Genomic DNA, 18830 nt, shown 5'->3' with positions numbered 1-18830 from the left:
GATGGCTGAGCGGCCTTGCAGAGAGGAAACCAACAACAGCTTGGTCTGGGTAAGTTATGTACAATTAACCAGCAGTATTTGAAACCCTTTGTGAAGCACCGTTTAATGAGGACGCTGCAGAAGAAGATGCAATCAGTCAAATCATCACAACATGAACTAGGGCTCAGTCCTTGCTGGGGGGGTTTGCCCATATGGTTAGAACATAAGAACACAGAAAGCTGTTTCATAGCAAGTCAGACCACTGGTCCACCTAGCTCAATATTGTCTACACTGACTGGCAGCTGCTCTCTAGAGGTCCAGCTAGGACTCTTTCCCAGCTGAACTGGAGACACCAGGGAAAGAACCTGGGATGTTTTCCATGCAAAGCATACTGAGGTATGGCTGGTTTGCTGTGATTTAGTTGAAGACTAAGAAAGTTTTGAAAGAGATATTGAGAAAGTTTTGAGTCTTAAGGGAAATCCAGGCGCCTTGCACAGTTTGTACTAGGATGAGAAACATCCTGCCAATGACGGGACTGGGAAACCCTTGAATGCTGCGATGTCACAATGGAAGCCAGACTTGTGGGAGGCATTTTAGGCAGCAGGAGAGAACTCTCCACCTGCTCCAAAGAGCTTCACTAAGGAAGGAAGGCATTAGCCTTATCAAAAGCTTTTAGGCCAGTCCAAAATATGTTTGGATTTCTGGACTAGTTCAGATTCAGGAGAAGGAGTGGAAAAAGAGGTTCAGCCATCTCTGGTTTCTGCTCCCTGGAAGAATACCCAGTGGAAAAGTTATATTTAAATGCAGATTTTGCATAGAACAACCAGGGAATAATTTCTTCTACTTCTTCTTCCTCCTGTTGCCCAATGGATCTTCCATGAAAAATCTGTATGGCGTCTGTGTCCTGACTGAGCTTAACACTTTTTTTAAACAGTCAATCTCTCTTCGAGGAAAATATTGCATTGAAAAGGACTCCAGCGGAGACACTTCCCAGTTTCATCACTAGGGTGGCCAGTTAGATGTGGCCAAGAAAGAAGATGACAGAGGACACAGATTTTCATAACATTTAAATTTGCTAACTTGTATGTATAGATGCAAACTTAGAAAAAAAGAAACCAGATTTAAAAAGAAATTGAGTTCTTGTGGAGGCTTTTTTATTTTACTAGTTTTGGGGTAGCAACCTTTTTTTGACTGCATTTTATTTGTTTTGGGTTGTGTGCAGGTATTATTTTTCTTAGGGGTGGGGTAGGTTCTGAACATCCTCAGGTTTTATTCTGTAAAATGGGTATTCTGCTGTGTCCAAAGCAGTTTCTCTGATTTCCCGATGCGCCATCAAAACAGAGAACTGTCCTCTGTAAAGTGGGACGCATGGTCACCTTGTCACACGGAAGCAACTTGTGTGCAGGACGTGGAGCTTCAGCTGCTGCGTCGCGTCAGACAAATTAAGACAGCACAGGAAAGTTTACTGCTGCTGGCAGGCAGCAAATTTAAAGATGCCTGTCTCGCTCTGGTGCTACAGATGGCCCACCTTGACCTCAGTTGCCACTGCACCTAGCCGCCCTCACCCCCAGCCACTGCAGAGATCCAGCCAAGCAGACCGATTCAATTACCGCATTTGTGCAGCACTTTACCTCAGCCTGCCAATCACCAGAGCCAGGAAGCACCTTCTGCTTCAGACCACAACAACAGCATGAGTCACCTGGTGCTCACATGACTCAGGAAAATTACTGCCCCTCTTTTGCACACAGGATGTTGTCGCAAGGAAAGCATCTTTCCAATGGGTGCAATGGCCCTTGGTACTCTACAGTGAAGGGCACAGAGCACCAGCATCTGGTAGGTCCAGAAACAGCAGCTGCTGCTGCTGCCAGATTTGCCCAAGCAGAACAAACAGGAAAGGTTTCCAACCCAGTGCGTGGCAGCTCTGCAAAAGGCCAGTTCCACACCAGGGATCATTAGGAAAGGAATTGAAAACAACACTGCCGATATCATAGTGCCGTTATACAAATCTATGATGCAACTGCACTTCAAATACTGTATTATCTCACATCTAGCACATTTTTGCTGGCCGTACTCACTGGTGCACAGTACTTGGCCCCACAACCATGGCCATTGGTGCCATGCAGCATGCATGGCCCTGGCACCAAAGTTTGTGGGTGCCCAGCCCCTTCATGGGGAATTTTGTGGATGCTTGGGTACCCAGGGCCCCAGGGAGTTGGCACCTAAGACTGGCATTCCCCCAGAGATGCTCAGCCGCTTAGGGAGCTACGGCATGCGCCACCCCCACCCCAGGGCTGGCTGGAGCGCACAAGTCCCGCTCCCCAAGGAGCACAAGAATGGGTGGTGTGGCACATGACACACTTCCCCCGCTGCGCATTGTGCTCTGCTGCCGGCTGCATGTGCCCTGGCCGCCTTGCAGGCCTGGACTGCGCACTCCCCCCTCCTCCACTCAGAGAAAAAAACAGTAAAAGACACAACACCATTGAATGGGGTCAAATCAGGCCACAACTTTATTGACTGCAGATGAAGTGGCTTGGCACAGGCCATGGGTAAGCATTTATTTCCGGCCCATCTGCCGGAAATGACATCAGGGTCAACCCAGCGGGGGGGGGGGATTCCTAGGGCTTACATCAAATAGGGGGATCCCCACAGGGATTGCTGCCTCTAGGAGCACTGAGGCCCAAGCCCCCCATCTGGGCATATGGACAGAAGCAACTCCTTCATGGACCCCTTTAATGGGATACCCTATTTAACCTATTTAGGTACATATCCTATTTAGGTACAACCCCCCCCCCCCCGTCCAAGACTAAGGTCACCCAGTGCCTAAACCACCAGAGTTGTGATGATGCTGTGAGGTAGGCAAACCCTCCAGGGCGCAGCCAATTCGCCTGATAGGCAAATTCCTACCCGGCCACACTAATACGGCGACCACCACAGTCATAGCAAGGCCAATTTATTATGTAAAATGCAAAATTAAAGGAATAGTTGGGTGGGTTGATCTGACAAAGAAGAGCTGGGAGTTGGGGGCTGGCACGGCAGTTGAAATTTCCCAGGAGTGGACCTGAGGGAAGCCTGTGTGTTCCCTCTGGCTCATGGAGAGCCCAGCCCTCTGTGCCAGCCTGCCATTGGCCAATACAGGAGAGGCTGAGGCAGGGCAGATTTCAAGCCGGGAGCACGAGACCAAGTTCACGCTCCGGCCAGACAAGTGCCCGGCATCCCAGCTCTGCACTGACGGTGGGGAGGGAGCTGCCACACCCCAAAAGGGGGATAAGCGGACTTGTGGTGGTCATGGTGGGGCAGGGGCAGGAGCCACTGGTGACTAACGACACATTTTTTCCTAGAAAAAAGACACTGCTCACATCAAAAAGGATACTGCGGAGCTGAAAAGGGTTTAGAAAAGGGCAACCAAAACGATCAAAAGTGAGTAAGAGGTGACATGACAGAACCATATAAAGTTATTCATGGTATGAAGAAAGTGGACAGAGAAAAGTTTTCCTCCTTCTCTCATAAAAATAAAGCTCTTGGACATCCAGTGCAATTGAATGTGGGAAGATTCGGGACAAATAAAATGAAATATTTCTTCATGCAGCATCTAGTTAAACTATGGATCTCCGTCCCACAGGAGGCAGTGATATAAAAAGAGGATTAGACAACTTCATGGAGAACAAGGCTAGCAGTGGCTACAAGCCACAGTGGCCATGGCTGGAGGCAGAAATATTTTTGGATATCAGTTGCTGGAAGCCACAGGAGGGGAGAGGGTTTTTGTGCTTGAATCCTGATTGCGGGATTCCCAACAGAGGCATCAGGTTGGCCACTGTGAGAACAGGATACTGCCATTGGGCCATTGGCTTGATTTGGCAGCCTATTCTTATGATCATATGAAGGACAGAGAAACCAACTCACTGTGGCTACTCTCAGAAACTCAGACGGATGAGTCCTCTGCCCCTATGACTGGCATCACAAAGCTCTGCTATGATTGGAAACCCCATCGTGCAGAGAATGGCTTGGGTGCAGTAGCGGCATGTGGGGTGGTGGGGAACTTCAGTGTCACCCTCCCAACGACAGCAGCAGCACGGCTGCTTACCTGGACGGAGTTATGATGGGACAGTGACAAGGTGGGTGGCATCATTGCACTGGCCCTCCCACCGGAACACAGGCACAGCCCTGACCTGGCTACTGTCCTAGCTTGATCCAGGTTTTTCAGAACCACCTCAGCATCACACGTCATAAAACAATAACAATGTAGACAAATACACAGACATCAAAGATTTCAATGCCAGTATAATAGTGAGATTATTTCTAGGATCAAGGGAGTTTCAGAGCTGCAGGGGCTGCACCTAGCACCACAGACTGACACAGCTGCAGGTCTAGCATGGGGGGGCTTTCCATCAGTTTATTACTTTGAAGACTTCAATTGATGACACAAAATTGAGGCTGCCAAAAGCACATCAGGAGGTCTCAGATGGACCAGAGACAAGAATATCTTAAGGAGAGATCAATTGAATAGTGTTTGGTTAAATCTTGTGCTACATGTCTTCAACTTAACCTGCCAAGGTGCAAGAGATGTCAGCCTAGGTGTGAAATAGAGGGTGCTTTGGATAGCTTTTTAAAAAAGTATTTTTCTTGCCCATGAAACCCTCTGCAAAGATTTTCACCACTTTACTGCCCTCCACCTTGTCCTCTTTGGAGTGGGAAGCGATATCACGATTTCATCCGCTTGCTTACCAGTGGTGTTGCATGCCTGGACATGCAAGGCTGAAGAAAGTTCGCCAACCATAACTTTTACAGTACCTCTCCCCCCCCCCCCGCCTTTGCTAGGCCTCAGCATCTGTTCTGTTACGGGGCTCTTAATGAATTTTCTGAGCATTTGGGCACAACACAATCTAGTTCCGTTGAGTAGTCAGCAGCAGGATTCTGCCACTTCTGGCACCACTCGGGGTCGGACGTGCTTGAGCGCTTTTTAAAATTACAACAAACTTCATTCCAAACAAAATTGTCCCTTCCTGATGATATCATCTAGTTCAGCCTTCTCTGACCTGGTACCCTCCAGGTGTTTTGGACTACAACTCCCATCAGCCCTAGTTAGCAAATGCTGATGGGCATTTTAGCCCAAAACATCTGGACAGCACCTGGCTGGCAAAGGTTGATTCAGCTGGACTGAAGTCAACACTATCTCGTACATCAATGATTCCTAAAGTTACTCTCCATTTGAGCTTCTCTTACTTTTCCATCTCCCCTGAAGCCTACTGCCTTCTTTCTCTTTTTTTGTTCCACTGCGTGAAATCTGAAGCCTCAGCGTCCAAAATCTATACACCTATTTGTCAAAGACCTCATACGTACATGAAAAGTGGCAAGCTCAGTGGTTGGACAGGTTCAGCGCAGAGGCTCGGCCTGTGTCAGAAAAGTCACAGGGAGTCAGAACAATCCACACACTCAACTCCCTGCAAACCACCGCAGGCGGAAACAGTCAGTAGAGGCAGCACAGGAGAGATGCTGTCTCTCAGCCCAATGGACTCGCAGGACATTTCCCAGCAGAGGGAAAGTGAGCAGCCTGCTGGGTCTCTCCAGACTGGTGATTTTCTGCAGGTGTGTCCTCCAGCATGCCAGGGGTCCCATCTGCCCCATACATTTAAAGAAGCATCATACCACTTTAAACAGCCATATCTTACCTGCCCTGCCAAATCCTGAGAACTGTCGTTCCTTAAGGGCACTGAGAGTTGTTAGGAGACCCCTGTTCTCCTTTAAGGAAGCTACAATTCCCAAGGTGGCTTAACAATCAACTCCTCTTCCTTTTGCTAATGGCCTGTTTGCAAGTTTTCAACAACTCAGTACAGCTACACTTCCGTCTGAAAGCATCCTGAAAAAAATCACTAAATGACAGCGTGTCTTTGAATCCAACTGTGATCTCGTTGGGTTCATTGGACAGTATGGCGCAAAAGGAACACAAGCCTCTAATTACAAATTTACCAGTGGCAGCCAAACCAGCCATTGCAAACATTATTTTTTTTTGGGGGGGGGGAGGAGTGGAATGCTATAATACTATATCAGTAATGGAATGAATGACTGAAGTTGGGACTAAATTCCAGAGAGGGAGACTGTGGGTGAAAGTTTGGGTGCAAGGCGAAATCACAATTTAGCACTATAGAAATGAGCCTCGGTGAAGCAGGAGTGCCTGGCGTGCTCTGGTCCATGGGGCACGAAGAGTCGGAAATAGAAACAAGAAATAGAAATGAGCCTCAATGAGCCTCCAACTTGCACCATGACCCCTCCACCTTCCTCTTCCTCCTCCTCCAGAATGGCCATGAGAAGAAGGAAATTGGACCTTGCACAAATTTGTGAGGAGGTCAGACAACATCCGTTATTTATATTGAACATTCAGTCTCACTTTTTTGTCCGCAGGTTAGATGAGATTGTGTCTCAGCAATTGCTGTCCCACACCTACCCCCTGCATTTCATGTCACTTTCCTTACTGCAAAAAGCTCGGTGTGTGTGTGTCCATGGGGGAAGCAGGTGTGTAATGCAAGACCTCCAAACCCACTCTTGTTGCACACCCTTAATTGGGCAGTATGTGATTGAATCCCACATGCAAAATAGGGGCAGCCTCTAAACACCCTAAGTTTATATTGGCTGGGCAAATGAGCTGCAGTGCCTTCCCCGGCCATGAGGAGGGGCTGCTGCTGCTGCACAGCAAAGTCCAGACCAAGAGCTCCACCTGCCTGACAGCTGCCCTGGTGCTCCTTGGAGCAAGACTGCAAAGCCCTTCTGCCAGAATCCCTGGGTGTCGTGGAGCAGGGGTCAGCAAACTTTTTTCAGCAGGGGGCCGGTCCACTGTCCCTCAGACCTTGTGGGGGGCTGGACTATATGGGGGGGGGGATGAACGAATTCCTATGACCCACAGATAACCCAGAGATACATTTTAAATAAAAGGACATATTCTACTCATGTAAAAACTTGCTGATTCCTGGACCATCCGCAGGCCGGATTTAGAAGGCAACTGGGCAGGATCCGGCCCCCGGACCTTAGTTTGCCTACCCATGCCATAGAGTGTGTGCGCTGCACACTCCATTACCCAGACACCATGGCTTCTATCTCATCCCTTGCCGGGTCTGGAGGGCAGGTTTTGCCCACGTCACAAGAGAGAGAAACTAAGTGGGTGCCCAGGAGGAAGTCAGGGACAGTCAGTTGGCATCTATGGGAAGGGACAATGTCCCTGCCAGGGAGGAAGAGGAAGAGAGAGAGAGAGATGGAGTGCCACAGGGACTGCAGCCCGCCCCCCAACAGAAGAAGGGTGCTCCCTGATGTGTAATTGTTGCCACAGAAAAATAATGCAACAAAGCAATGACAACTTCAGAAGCCCGCTACTTCGTTTATGCTAATGTCGCAGGTAAGGTGCCACTTATAAATCATCTAAAAAGACGACCCCGATTCACATTGTTTGTGACTAGGTGACGCATGTGCCTTCCTGCTCAGCCTGTTGTGCAGGAGGAAGCGACAACTTCAATCAAGACGGGTCTTTGGATTGTATCCAATGGCGTTTGTGCACATGCAACAACACTTCCCCTTCCCCCAGGATGCCCTCCAGATTTGCTCCGAAGGGTTGGAGGACTCTCTGGAGCAGATTTGGGGGCTGCAGGGGGTGGGGCAGGCAAGAAAGTGGACGTTCTGTTGCCCAAGTGGAAGTTGGCTTCTGTCACATTGGATGCAACCACTTAAGCCGTACTTGGAGTGGATTGGCCTCCAATTAGAGGACCCCATTCTGAAAACAAGGCGCATGGGCACCCTGGCAGCAGGAGACAGGAAAAGGCCAGTGTGAAGAAAGTGTGAAAAGGCCAGAGGGTTCTTTCCAAACTGTGAGCAATTTCACCAGTAGATTAATCAATTACAGCTGTGGCCGATTAATCTGTGCAACCTGATTCAACTCACCAAAGGCAGACTGAAGGGCATGGAAGCTTATGTCTTTTGAGACTATAATATTCTGGTGGGTGTGATACTGAAATACCGACGGCGGGGAGAAAAGAAAACCGAATGAAGAATTCTTTCCAACTGAGCCAGTTCACACATTCTGCTGCCAGTCCCCCGGCTAAACAGCTGCCACATGTGCAGAGCTCAAGGGAGGAGTGCAGGCTTCTCCTTTATGAGGAACTCATCCCACCAGCAGGCATCAGAGCAAAGCCCAGTGTCCAGGATTAATTAACATTATACCTTGTCATCCTAGCAACATCACTTTCATTTGATCTTCAACGGCACACACTCCTGCCTGTACGACACCCAGGCAAGAAACACGAAACTTTCACCGGAGATGACTTATTCTCTCTGAAACAGAGTCTCTCTCTCTGCGCTGAGCCCTTGAGCTGGAAATCTACCAGTTTCCTGAAAAACACCACCCTGTGACCCGGGTGCCACCAGAACCCACCACTTATTTTTTTCCTTTTGGAGGTGCCAACTATTGTTGCAGAAACCTCTCTTGTGGGTAACAAAGGTCTGGCGCGTTAAAAAAAATAACATTACATGTGGTTCGGAAGTGCCAGCTTTTTCCACATCTGGGGTCGGGAAGAAGAAGCAGCCGCGATGTCCAAGTACCCACTAAGGGGGAAGTATGCAAAGAGAGGAAAACAAGATGGGCCACAGAGTGGAAACTGTCTGTAGTCGGCACTTCAGCATCCAGCACCAACCTGCTGCACTCCAGGTGTTCTAGATGGGAACTCCCATCAGCCACGCAGTCCTGCAGCCGATAGCAGCTGTGGTCCAAAGCATCTGCAGGGCGCCAGGTTGGCAAAGGCTGTCATAAAGAATTCCCTAGAGGGCGAGGTCCCTCTGGCCACAGCGTAGGCCTCAAGGAGGGCTCAAGCGCCTTCCGCAAAAATTAATCTGCTTCTCTAAGCCCATCTCGGAACCATCCCACCACCCAGCAAGCCCAACTGGTGACCTCAGCCGCCTCTCCAAGCTGCTGGCAGACCCCTGGGCTTACCTTCAGACGACAGGTTGCCTGAGATGAGGCGGACAAAGCAGCTGATGAGGTTGTAGAGCTGCTTCTTGCAAGTGTGCCGGTAGTCGCGGATCTTGAGGCGCACCTCCAGGTAGCGCACAGGCTTCCCTGACGACGCTGATGCCTTTGCCTCTCCATTGAGGGGCATCCCGTTGCGCTCCAGCAGACTCCGCGGCAGCCTCTCCCCTGCCAGGCTCGCCTCCCCTCTGCCTTGGGCTCCCCTGACTTGCAAAGTTGCTCGGGCTGCCTTGGGAGAGAGCCGGGCGCCTGCCTCTTGCTGCACTGACCCTGTTCCCCTCTCCACCTGCGTACGCTTTGCCTCTTCCTCCGCTTGACTGCCTCTCTGGATCTCCTGGCCTCTCAAGGCAGGCCGCTTCCAAATTTGGATTTTCTCTCGCTGGCGGCTCTCCATTTCCCCTCTCTCCCACCCTCCCCTCGACTTATGATTCACTCACTTTCTAACCCGATTGCAGGAGTCCACAAACTCCTTTCTCTTTCCGTGGAGTCCAGCCCTTTTCTCCTCCCCCTCTCTGGCTGTTCTCTGTGGCCAGGGGCTCTTGGGGGGCACGACCTGGGCAGCCGTCACTCCCATCAGTAGTGGGGTCAGCCTCGTCCGCCTGGAGCGCCTGCTGAGCCCCTGAATCCCTGCTTCCCTGCTTCAACTAGGATCCGCTTACCAGTAACTCACACTCAACCCCTGTGGTCTCCAGGGAGAAGGGGGAAGAGACAACAGAGAGAGAGCGATAAAAAGATTATCCATGCATTTTAACCCTCAGAGTCCTGCAAGCTGCCACAACTATTTTCCTGCACTCATCGCTCTCTTGTGCCGCTCCCTCCAGCCACTTGAGGGTCAACTATGATTCTTGAACTGGGGACCCCAGCACAGATCTCCTCGGCCAGGATCAGTCCCTTCTTCCTGAGCCTCTCAGTCTGCTCTGTTGCCTGACTCAGCCATGTGTCACCTGGCCATGCGGGAAAGCGTCCCATCTACCCAGCATCCTGTTCTCACTTTGCCCTATGCACACACAGACACACACCTCTCCATCCAGGGAAGACAGAGGCACTATCCCAGTTCAAAGACGCAGATGAGCTGGCGAGGGGTGTGGCCTGTGAAGCAGATGTGACCTGGAGAGGATCCAAAGGGGGCACATCTAGTCCAGCATCCTGTCCTCACAGTGGACAACCAAATGTAGTAGCAGACTTGGGGCTTTCAAATTTCAGCAGCACCCTGTGCAAGACCAAAATATGCTGCCCCCCTCCCGCCTCTTGTCTTCCATTCTAAGTCACTGTGGTGTGGTGGCACCCCCTGCAATGCCCTCTCGGCTCAGCAGTGTGTCTGCAGGTCCTGGGCAGCCCAGACAACAAACAACCCCCAACCTCTCTGAGGGCCAGTGTGGTGTAGTGGTTAAGAGCGGTAGTCTCGTAATCTGGGGAACCGGGTTCGCGTCTCCGCTCCTCCACATGCAGCTGCTGGGTGACCTTGGGCTAGTCACACTTCTTTGAAGTCTCTCAGCCCCACTCACCTCACAGAGTGTTTGTTGTGGGGGAGGAAGGGAAAGGAGAATGTGAGCCGCTTTGAGACTCCTTCGGGTAGTGATAAAGTGGGATATCAAATCCAAACGCTTCTTCTTCTTCTTCTGATGTGGTCCAAAGGAAAGCAGAGCAAGACATTTGGCACCATCTTGGCTGCAGGAGTTGCCAAAAGGAGGAGTAACAAGGCACCATCCAACTGCCTTAGGGTTTATTCCTTAGCCTAGGTTTAGGAACAGAGTCTTCCTTCTTCTAGATGGGCTACCTTCCCGGGTTGAAGAGCCCCATCTGCCCCTCACTTTCCTCTACAGCACAGGCAGAAACTGCCTTCTTGAGCATTGAATGCAGTATTGGTCTTGTCCGCTCAATCTGCTGGAGCCTGTCTTTGCATGCAGGTGAACCCCCACACTTGCAGAGGGTTTGAGACCCATCAGCTACCCTCACCTGGCTTAGCGGGTCAGTTGAAGCTGTTTCCCAGGCTGTGGCCGCTGTCGCAGGCTGACAGCTTCTAGGAGTCACAGCTGAGAGCTGAGTACACAGTGGGGACCAAAGATGCACAAACCACCCCAGAAGGAGCATGACGTGTTCCCCACCAGAGCTATTACCCCTCCTTTACCACCCACTACAGCCCACCATGCTAGTAACCACTACACTTCATATCAGCAGACAAAGCTGCCTTTTTCCATATCAGGGTAACTGGTCCATTGAAGCAGCTGACTGCACAAGAGTGGAGAATGTTCACCCCAGCTCTGGATCTGGCCCAGCCCCCCTCCCACATTCCCACTATTTGGGCACTAACATCTGCAAGGACTCCACGCCTGCCATGATGTCCAGCCCTCCACCTACCAAATGCAAGCAGGACCAGGCTGTGAATAGACAGGTTCAGAGCCCCCAAGGGCAGCAACGCCAGGAGCTCCTGGTTTCTGCTCATGCTTCTTGGATGGAAAGGAAAAGCCAGTCTCCTGTGCCTCTTACAACAGGGAAAAAGAGGAAAGGCCATGGAACACAGTAGGGCTCACTTCTGACAAAATACGCATAGGATTGCCCTAAAAAGTTGTTAAGGGTGGGGGAACATAAATCCCTGTTTCCTGAGATCTAAAGGTGGGAGTATCCCATGCTTTGCTAAACAAGTGAACTTGGGTCCGAAGGAGAGAGGGCGGCGCTGTTCACGCAATTTACAATGGTGTCATCTATGGGTATTTGCTTAGTAAACAGCAAGGGCACTTCCAATGGTGTAAAGGGGAACTTTCCTCCAATGCAAAGGGCAGGCCCAGGGCCCTGATCCAGCTAAGGACCACAGTGGGGACAACTGGTTAAAGCCCCCTAAATCTTACCAGGATCCCAATCCAGATCCTCTTCCCTGCATCTTTTCCCTGCTTTAAAATGATCCACGCCGTTGCTTCTTTTCTTTCTGTTACACTAGGGCTGGATTACCAAATAGGCAGAGTAGGAACCGGCCTCCGGGCCCCATGCCTTTTAGGGGCTCCGCAACAACAGGTCAAAATAATACTGATTCTGTCTTGAAAGAAAATTACAAGCAAGCTTTCTAAGTCAAATGCTATCCCTCTACAGCATGCACACAAGAAACCTCCAGGTACGAAGCTTTCTGTGAGTTAGTGGGTCGCGAGTTTCTGCCGACTCCAGATCCTAATACAACATTTGCACATATTAGGAGATCATTTGTGAGCCCCCCACAACTGACATGGGGCCTCCACAGAGTTTAATGTGTTACACTCTAGAGGACACTCACACCCACACCCTTTGGAATGAAAGCTCCAGAGTTGCTCCTGAGCAGGTTCACTTTCACACTGAGAGATGCATTGGGCAGCGAATGAATGATGTGGTCACACACCAGAGGCAGAGGTATGTAGAATAATGTACTCACAATCGAGGGGGCTGACTGGAAGGCGGCAAGCCCAGAGCAAGGACTCCTGCAGAGAGGCGGCAGGTGGCCTCATCTGGGAATGGGTGCTTTGCGCTCACCAGAAGGAACTTTCAATTTTCTAATTAATACTCACAGCACCCTCCTGTGCCCAGGCACACAATTTTAGCCCTTCTGATTTTCATGGGTGACTTCCAAGCATTTCCTAGCAATAGATTCGTAGTGATTTGCTCTTGTCCTTTTAAGTTCCGACCCACCCTGTTGACTCTTCAGTGCAGTTGGCCATGTTTAACCCACCTTGTGACTGCTGCCAAGCTCTGCACACTTGCATTCTGCCAATACTAACCCACCATAGCCACCATCTCTATGGGGTTGTTGAGGCCTCGACCCCTGTAATATTTGTAGACAGGGGGCTGAGCCCTGCAATATTGAGGGGGCAGAGGAGGCCTCTTCACAAAGATGGGCGCTCAGCGCAGCGTGCCCCACCACCGCTGCCCCCCTGCCTACAAATGAGGCCCAGACCACCTTGAACTGTTGCTGTCCGCCGAGGCTAGGTCAAGGCCTCCGTTGCTCAGCCGCCCGCCCACCACTGCCTCCACAGCCACTCAGCCAACACCTCCACCGTGAGGTCTCCATTGAGGCCACACTTCCAGAAGTATGTCTGTGGCTGTCGCGGGCCTCAATGGAGGCCTTGCGGTGGAGGCAGAGGCCTTAGAATCATAGAATCATAGAGTTGGAATAGACCCCAAGGGCCATCGAGTCCAACCCCCTGCCAAGCAGAAACACCATCAGAGCACTCCTGACATATGGTTGTCAAGCCTCTGCTTAAAGACCTCCAAAGTAGGAGACTCCACCACACTCCTTGGCAGCAAATTCCACTGTCAAACAGCTCTTACTGTCAGGAAGTTCTTCCTAATGTTTAGGTGGAATCTTCTTTCTTGTAGTTTGGATCCATTGCTCCGTGTCCACTTCTCTGGAGCAGCAGAAAACAACCTTTCTCCCTCCTCTATGTGACATCCTTTTATATATTTGAACATGGCTATCATATCACCCCTTAACCTCCTCTTCTCCAGGCTAAACATGCCCAGCTCCCTTAGCCGTTCCTCATAAGGCATCGTTTCCAGGCCTTGGACCATTTTGGTTGCCCTCCTCTGGACACGTTCCAGTTTGTCAGTGTCCTTCTTGAACTGTGGTGCCCAGAACTGGACACAGTACTCCAGGTGAGGTCTGACCAGAGCAGAATACAGTGGCACTATTACTTCCCTTGATCTAGATGCTCTACTCCTATTGATGCAGCCCAGAATTGCATTGGCTTTTTTAGCTGCCGCATCACACTGTTGGCTCATGTCAAGTTTGTGGTCAACCAAGACTCCTAGATGCTTTTCACATGTACTTCTCTCAAGCCAGGTGTCACCCATCTTGTATTTGTGCCTCTCATTTTTTTTGCCCAAGTGCAATACTTTACATTTCTCCCTGTTAAAGTTCATCTTGTTTGTTTTGGCCCAGTTCTCTAATCTGTCAAGGTCGTTTTGAAGTGTGATCCTGTCCTCTGGGGTGTTAGCCACCCCTCCCAGTTTGGTGTCATCTGCAAATTTGATCAGGATGCCCTTGAGTCCATCATCCAAGTCGTTGATAAAGATGTTGAATAAGACCGGGCCCAAGACAGAACCCTGTGGCACCCCACTAGTCACTCTTCTCCAGGATGAAGAGGAACCATTGATGAGCACCCTTTGGGTTCGGTCAGTCAGCCAGTTACAAATCCACTGAGTGGTAGCATAGTCAAGTCCGCATTTTACCAGCTTCTTTACAAGAATATCATGGGGCACCTTGTCGAATGCCTTGCTGAAATCAAGGCCTAGTTGCTACGGGGGCAGTGGACAGCCAGCAGAGATAAGGCAGCGAGGGGAGGTGGCCGAGCGCGGAGCCCATTTTCGCACACATGTGATGGCGCAAGTGATGTCATGACACAATGGCACATGCGTCCCTGGTTGGTGCCACCAAGTCGGCACCTCTGCAACCATTTTATTTTGGGACCTGAAATGCTGCTGTAGCCAAGATATGACATGATGCACGTGTAAGACTTGGATCAGGGACGGGGAACCTGTGGCTCTCCAGATGTTCAGAACACAACTCCCATCAGCCAGAGCCAGTACAGCTGTGCTTTCATCAGCCAGAGCATCACATGGCCACTCTGGCTGGGGGTGAAGGGAAATGTAGTCCAAAACATCTGGAAGGCACCAGGCTTATGAAGCTTTCTTTAGGAACTGCCCCCCCCCCAAGTCCCATTCCTTCATGCAAGACACTCTGGGCAATGACAAACCTTGAAGGTTTGTCACCTAAACGTGGCCCTGCCTGAGCCACACTGATTTCTCAGCCCTAGAGCAGCAACCACAGGGGGCCACCAGCTGTCGTAGGCTCTTAAGGTGGTCTCCCCCCTCTCATACACACTCTGAACTGGCCAGGCTCAAGTTGCTTCTCCGTTCAAGTGCAGAACCAGCCTCCTCTCCTCCCTTGCAGGTGATATCTCAGTCCATTCCCCACCACCTCCTCCCTTGGTTTACAGCTCAGACTAGGAAATGCTGTGTCCACAAATACTGATCCCACGGGAAGGTGTATCAGTGACAGAGCTCAGCACCAGACCATTCCTGCTTCCCCCTGTGTTATTGGACACCAGCACAGAGGAAAAGCTGGAGCTGGGGTTCTTCAACTCTGAAAAACAACCCTGGGAGCATCAGCCGAGAGAGGCCAGGCTGGTCCTGAAGGCAGGAGGCCTCACTGGACCAGTGTGGCTTTTTCCTGGCATGGAGGTCACTGATGGAGAAAGCTTTACCAGCTAAAGTTCTGGGCTCAGCATGCCAGTAACAGTACTACAGGAGGGCAGGAAAAAGGAGGAGGGAGAACCCTGCTGAAAGGTATTTGATCAAGAGAAGGCAGATACAAGGTACTGACCTGGTGCCCTCCAGATGTTTTGGACCACAGTTCCCATCAGCCACAGCCAACATGGCCATGCTCCCCCCAACCTCAGCATCATACGGCAGTGCTGGCGGGGGCTGATGGGAGTTGTAGTCCCATACATTAGGAGGGCACCAGGTTGGCAAGGCCAGTGTAGAAAATACGCAGGTGGGTTCATGGAACATGCTCTCTTGAAAGCCGCAATCTGGGTTTCAGATTAGGTTTGTAAACTGCAATAAAGGTTGGTTGATTTATTTCTCAGTGACAAAACATGTTTTTTTTACAGTCAGGGATTTCCTCTCCTACTGAAAGTGTTAACTATGGATGCCTTTGCCTAGAGATCTTGCAGGATTTCAGATGTGCAAGACTGAGAATGGGAAGTATACAATTTCAAGGCCACAAATGGGGGCTGGGCTTTCTCTTTAAAGTAAGTTTTGAGACCTCAAGGTTGCAAACATGACAATAAAATATTAAAGGATCGGAAATCAGCAGACAAGTCTAAAAGAAGAACAACTCAGTTTGTTTTGTAACCTTGGACGGTTCCTAAGTATAGCATACAAAAGTTGTTGTTGTTGTTGTTTGAGGGTCTGATTCCAGTTTATTATTTTCTACAATTGAAGATTAGCAATTTCTGAATAAGAATATTGTGGAGTAAGCTCAGGCTGCTCATCACCTGCAGTTCACAAGCAGCAGCAATATTCCTGATATATGATATATTAGCATAATCTGATATGCATCATGGCTTTAGCACTCCAGCTCATGATGCACTTCCAAGAAGGCCGTGTCAGAGCTTCAGATACAGACATTGTTTGTCCTGTTAGTTTCTAAAAGGCATGTGCAAAATCCACCCAATAAATCACACTCATTTCTATGCCTGAGGTAGCAATATGGGGAAACCCAGCCAAATGGGTGGGGTATAAATAATAAATTGTTATTATTGTTATTATAACCAACACCTCCAGTTTCAGTTATGTTAAGCTGTGTGGATCACAGTCACTGTTGAGCCGGGTCAGTGCGAAGTCACACTTACAGACTGGCCTGGCAGTTTGGAGACACACTACAGACAACTCAGCCAGGCTGTCAAAGGCTAGTTGCCGTCAGGGGTGCCAACTTGAACAAAATATGGGGGGCGGGTAATCCCCACCCCGCCTAATTGATCACCCTACATAGTGCACACACACCATTTGAATGGCAATGCCCATCAACCTGGGGGGAGGGGAGCTCAAATATTTTATTGGGAGGGCCAAAGATATCCTGGCCCCTAGGAGTTGGCGCCTATGGTTGCTGCTGAGGAATGGGAAGGATCCCAGTGCCCTGACTGATAACAGCTTGCAGGGGCATAGCATGGGGGTGCCAGAGGGGCCGTGGCCCTGCGCATGGATTTTTGAGGGGGCGCAAAGCAGGCACCCTCATGCAGGTGTCCCCACCACACCCTGGCCCAGCACTCCTCTCCTAGTGTGGCTGAGATGAGAACTGGTCCATGCCTGGGGTGCAACATGGAGGTGCCTAGTTTGTGCCCATCAAGGGCCATGTCAGCTGTCTGGGCTCCCCCTGCACCAGTGAGAGGGCAGGCAGGCAGGCAGGTGGCACAGCACGGCTCTGCTTGCTCTGGCGCAGAGCAGGGTCCCTCCAGTGGGGTCAGTGGCAAGGGCTGGGGGTCACAGCAGGCTCCTTCACCCTCCACATCCTGCAACCGGGCACATGAACACACCCTGGCATGCACCCTCACGCCCCTCTGGCATGCATGTGACCCCCCCCCCCCGGGCACCATGAGCTCATTCAAACTGCCCTGGGGATGTTTTGCCTTTCTAAACAAGAGCCCATGATTTAGAAAAAAATAAATAAAAACAATCCTTTCCATCAGCAAATTCCATATCAACAATGCTGGTTTAAAATGCTAATTTTCAGTGTTATACCCAATATGTGTTGAAGCCACAATCATCAAGAATGTGGATCAAGAGTCATTATAAACATATTTTCTGCTTATTTTCCCTACAGATAATACCACGGGGGCATAAAGAAGGCGCATGACAGGGCTTGCAAGAAAAACAGACCAGGCTTCCTGTGCTTTGTCTCCCAGCCTGATGCACTGCCACGAAACACAGATTGTATGAACACAATGGTAGCTGACATTGCTCTGCAAGGTATTTTGCTTGTGGCAAACAGTTCCAGAGTGAGGCCCACCAGCTTGAGAACCTTCAGCGTCACCATGAGCTCATGGTATTCATGGGAAGCAAAACACAACTGGACTGTTAGAAACAAAAGTAGCTGAGTAAACTATTTCAAGAGGCCATTTTATTATATCAGAGATGGGTTGCCAGGTTGTACCTAAGAGCAACACAGGAACATAGGAAGCTGCCTAATACCAAGTCAGACCATGGGTCCATCTAGTTCAGTACAGCCTGCACTGACTGGCAGTGGCCCTCCAGATTTCAGACCAGGATGCCTCTCTGCCAGTCCTTCCTGGAGATGGTGTGGAGTTGCGGTGGCCGCAGAAGTACGCACAAAGCCATCACTGTCCCTGGAATCTGACTCACACTAAGGCTTGGACCACACCACATCACACCAGAATGTTGCTGTCTTTTACATGTATGTCACCACTAAGTATAGCCCTTTGCAGAGTAATGTCAGCAAGAACTGGGGGCGGAGGCTGTTCCAAGGTGCTTCCAGTCTTGATCTTCCAGCCAACCCCCACAATGACCAAACCTTTGAGAGCTAGCATGTTGCTGCGGGTCGAGAGTGTCAGACTAGGAACAGGGAGAGCAGGGTTCAGATCCCCAGTCAGCCACGAAGCTCGCTGGGTGGCTTTGGGCCAGTCGCTGCTTCTCAGCCTAACCTGCCTCACAGGGTTGCTGTGGAGATTAATTGGGAAGAGGGAGAGCCAGGTATGCCATCTTGTGCTCCTTGGACAAAAAGGTGGGATATAAACACAATAAATAAAATAAATAAAGCCTTCTGCGTTTGAGGCAGATGCTCCATGATTGAGTTAGTACAGTTGTTCGCTATATCGAGGGCCAGCGCAAAGCATGTTGGTACCCTCACGGCACCTGAGTGCATCAGGCTAGCTTGGCAGCCTCCGGTCTGTCTACTTCCTGCCCCTCTGCTTCTGCCCCAAGGTGGCTTCCTCATTCTGCTGAATGACATGGCCAGCCCTACATAGACCAGGTCTTTGTCACAAAGCTGAAGCTGGAAGATACAGGGCTACATCGCTCTGATCTCTTGCATCCCAGCTGCTGGGATGTTGGGGACATTTTCTACGGTAGACATATTATTTCACCAGGGAACAAATAGAGGTGGAGCATCACAGTTCATGATGCAGCTGGCTGCCTTTCTTTTATTTTAAAACTCGCTGTGTTGTACCCCTGTTTCGTTTGACAGTAAGCTGACACAAACAGAGGACTTCAGCAAGTGAATGTCAGAAAAAGCTTCAGCTGCCAAATGTCTGAGTGGCATTAAAAGCACCAGAACAGGGCCAGCTAAAAAGGTGGCAACCCCTAAGTACAC

The 18830-nt window shown here is 50.2% G+C and overlaps 1 protein-coding gene across 4 annotated transcripts in view; it reads right to left on the bottom strand.

Moving 5' to 3' along the window:
- Nucleotides 1-18830, bottom strand: part of KCNIP3 (potassium voltage-gated channel interacting protein 3) — a 135151-nt gene that overhangs the window by 88373 nt on the left and 27948 nt on the right. For 2 of the 4 annotated variants that reach the window (XM_083514385.1, XM_083514386.1), the window contains exon 1: nt 8945-9389. The exons of the other annotated variants lie outside the window; for them this stretch is intronic. In XM_083514385.1, coding sequence (XP_083370511.1) covers nt 8945-9374 — 430 coding nt within the window. In that variant the 5' untranslated portion in view covers nt 9375-9389. Of the gene's footprint in view, nt 1-8944; nt 9390-18830 lie in introns of those variants that run through there. 4 annotated transcript variants of the gene reach the window in all.

Source organism: Podarcis liolepis (genome assembly GCF_965112155.1).
Source record: "Podarcis liolepis genome assembly, chromosome: 7".
Lineage (NCBI taxonomy): Eukaryota > Metazoa > Chordata > Lepidosauria > Squamata > Lacertidae > Podarcis > Podarcis liolepis.
The sequence above is the reverse complement of the archived record's forward strand: the minus strand, read 5'-3'. Positions and strand labels throughout refer to the sequence as shown.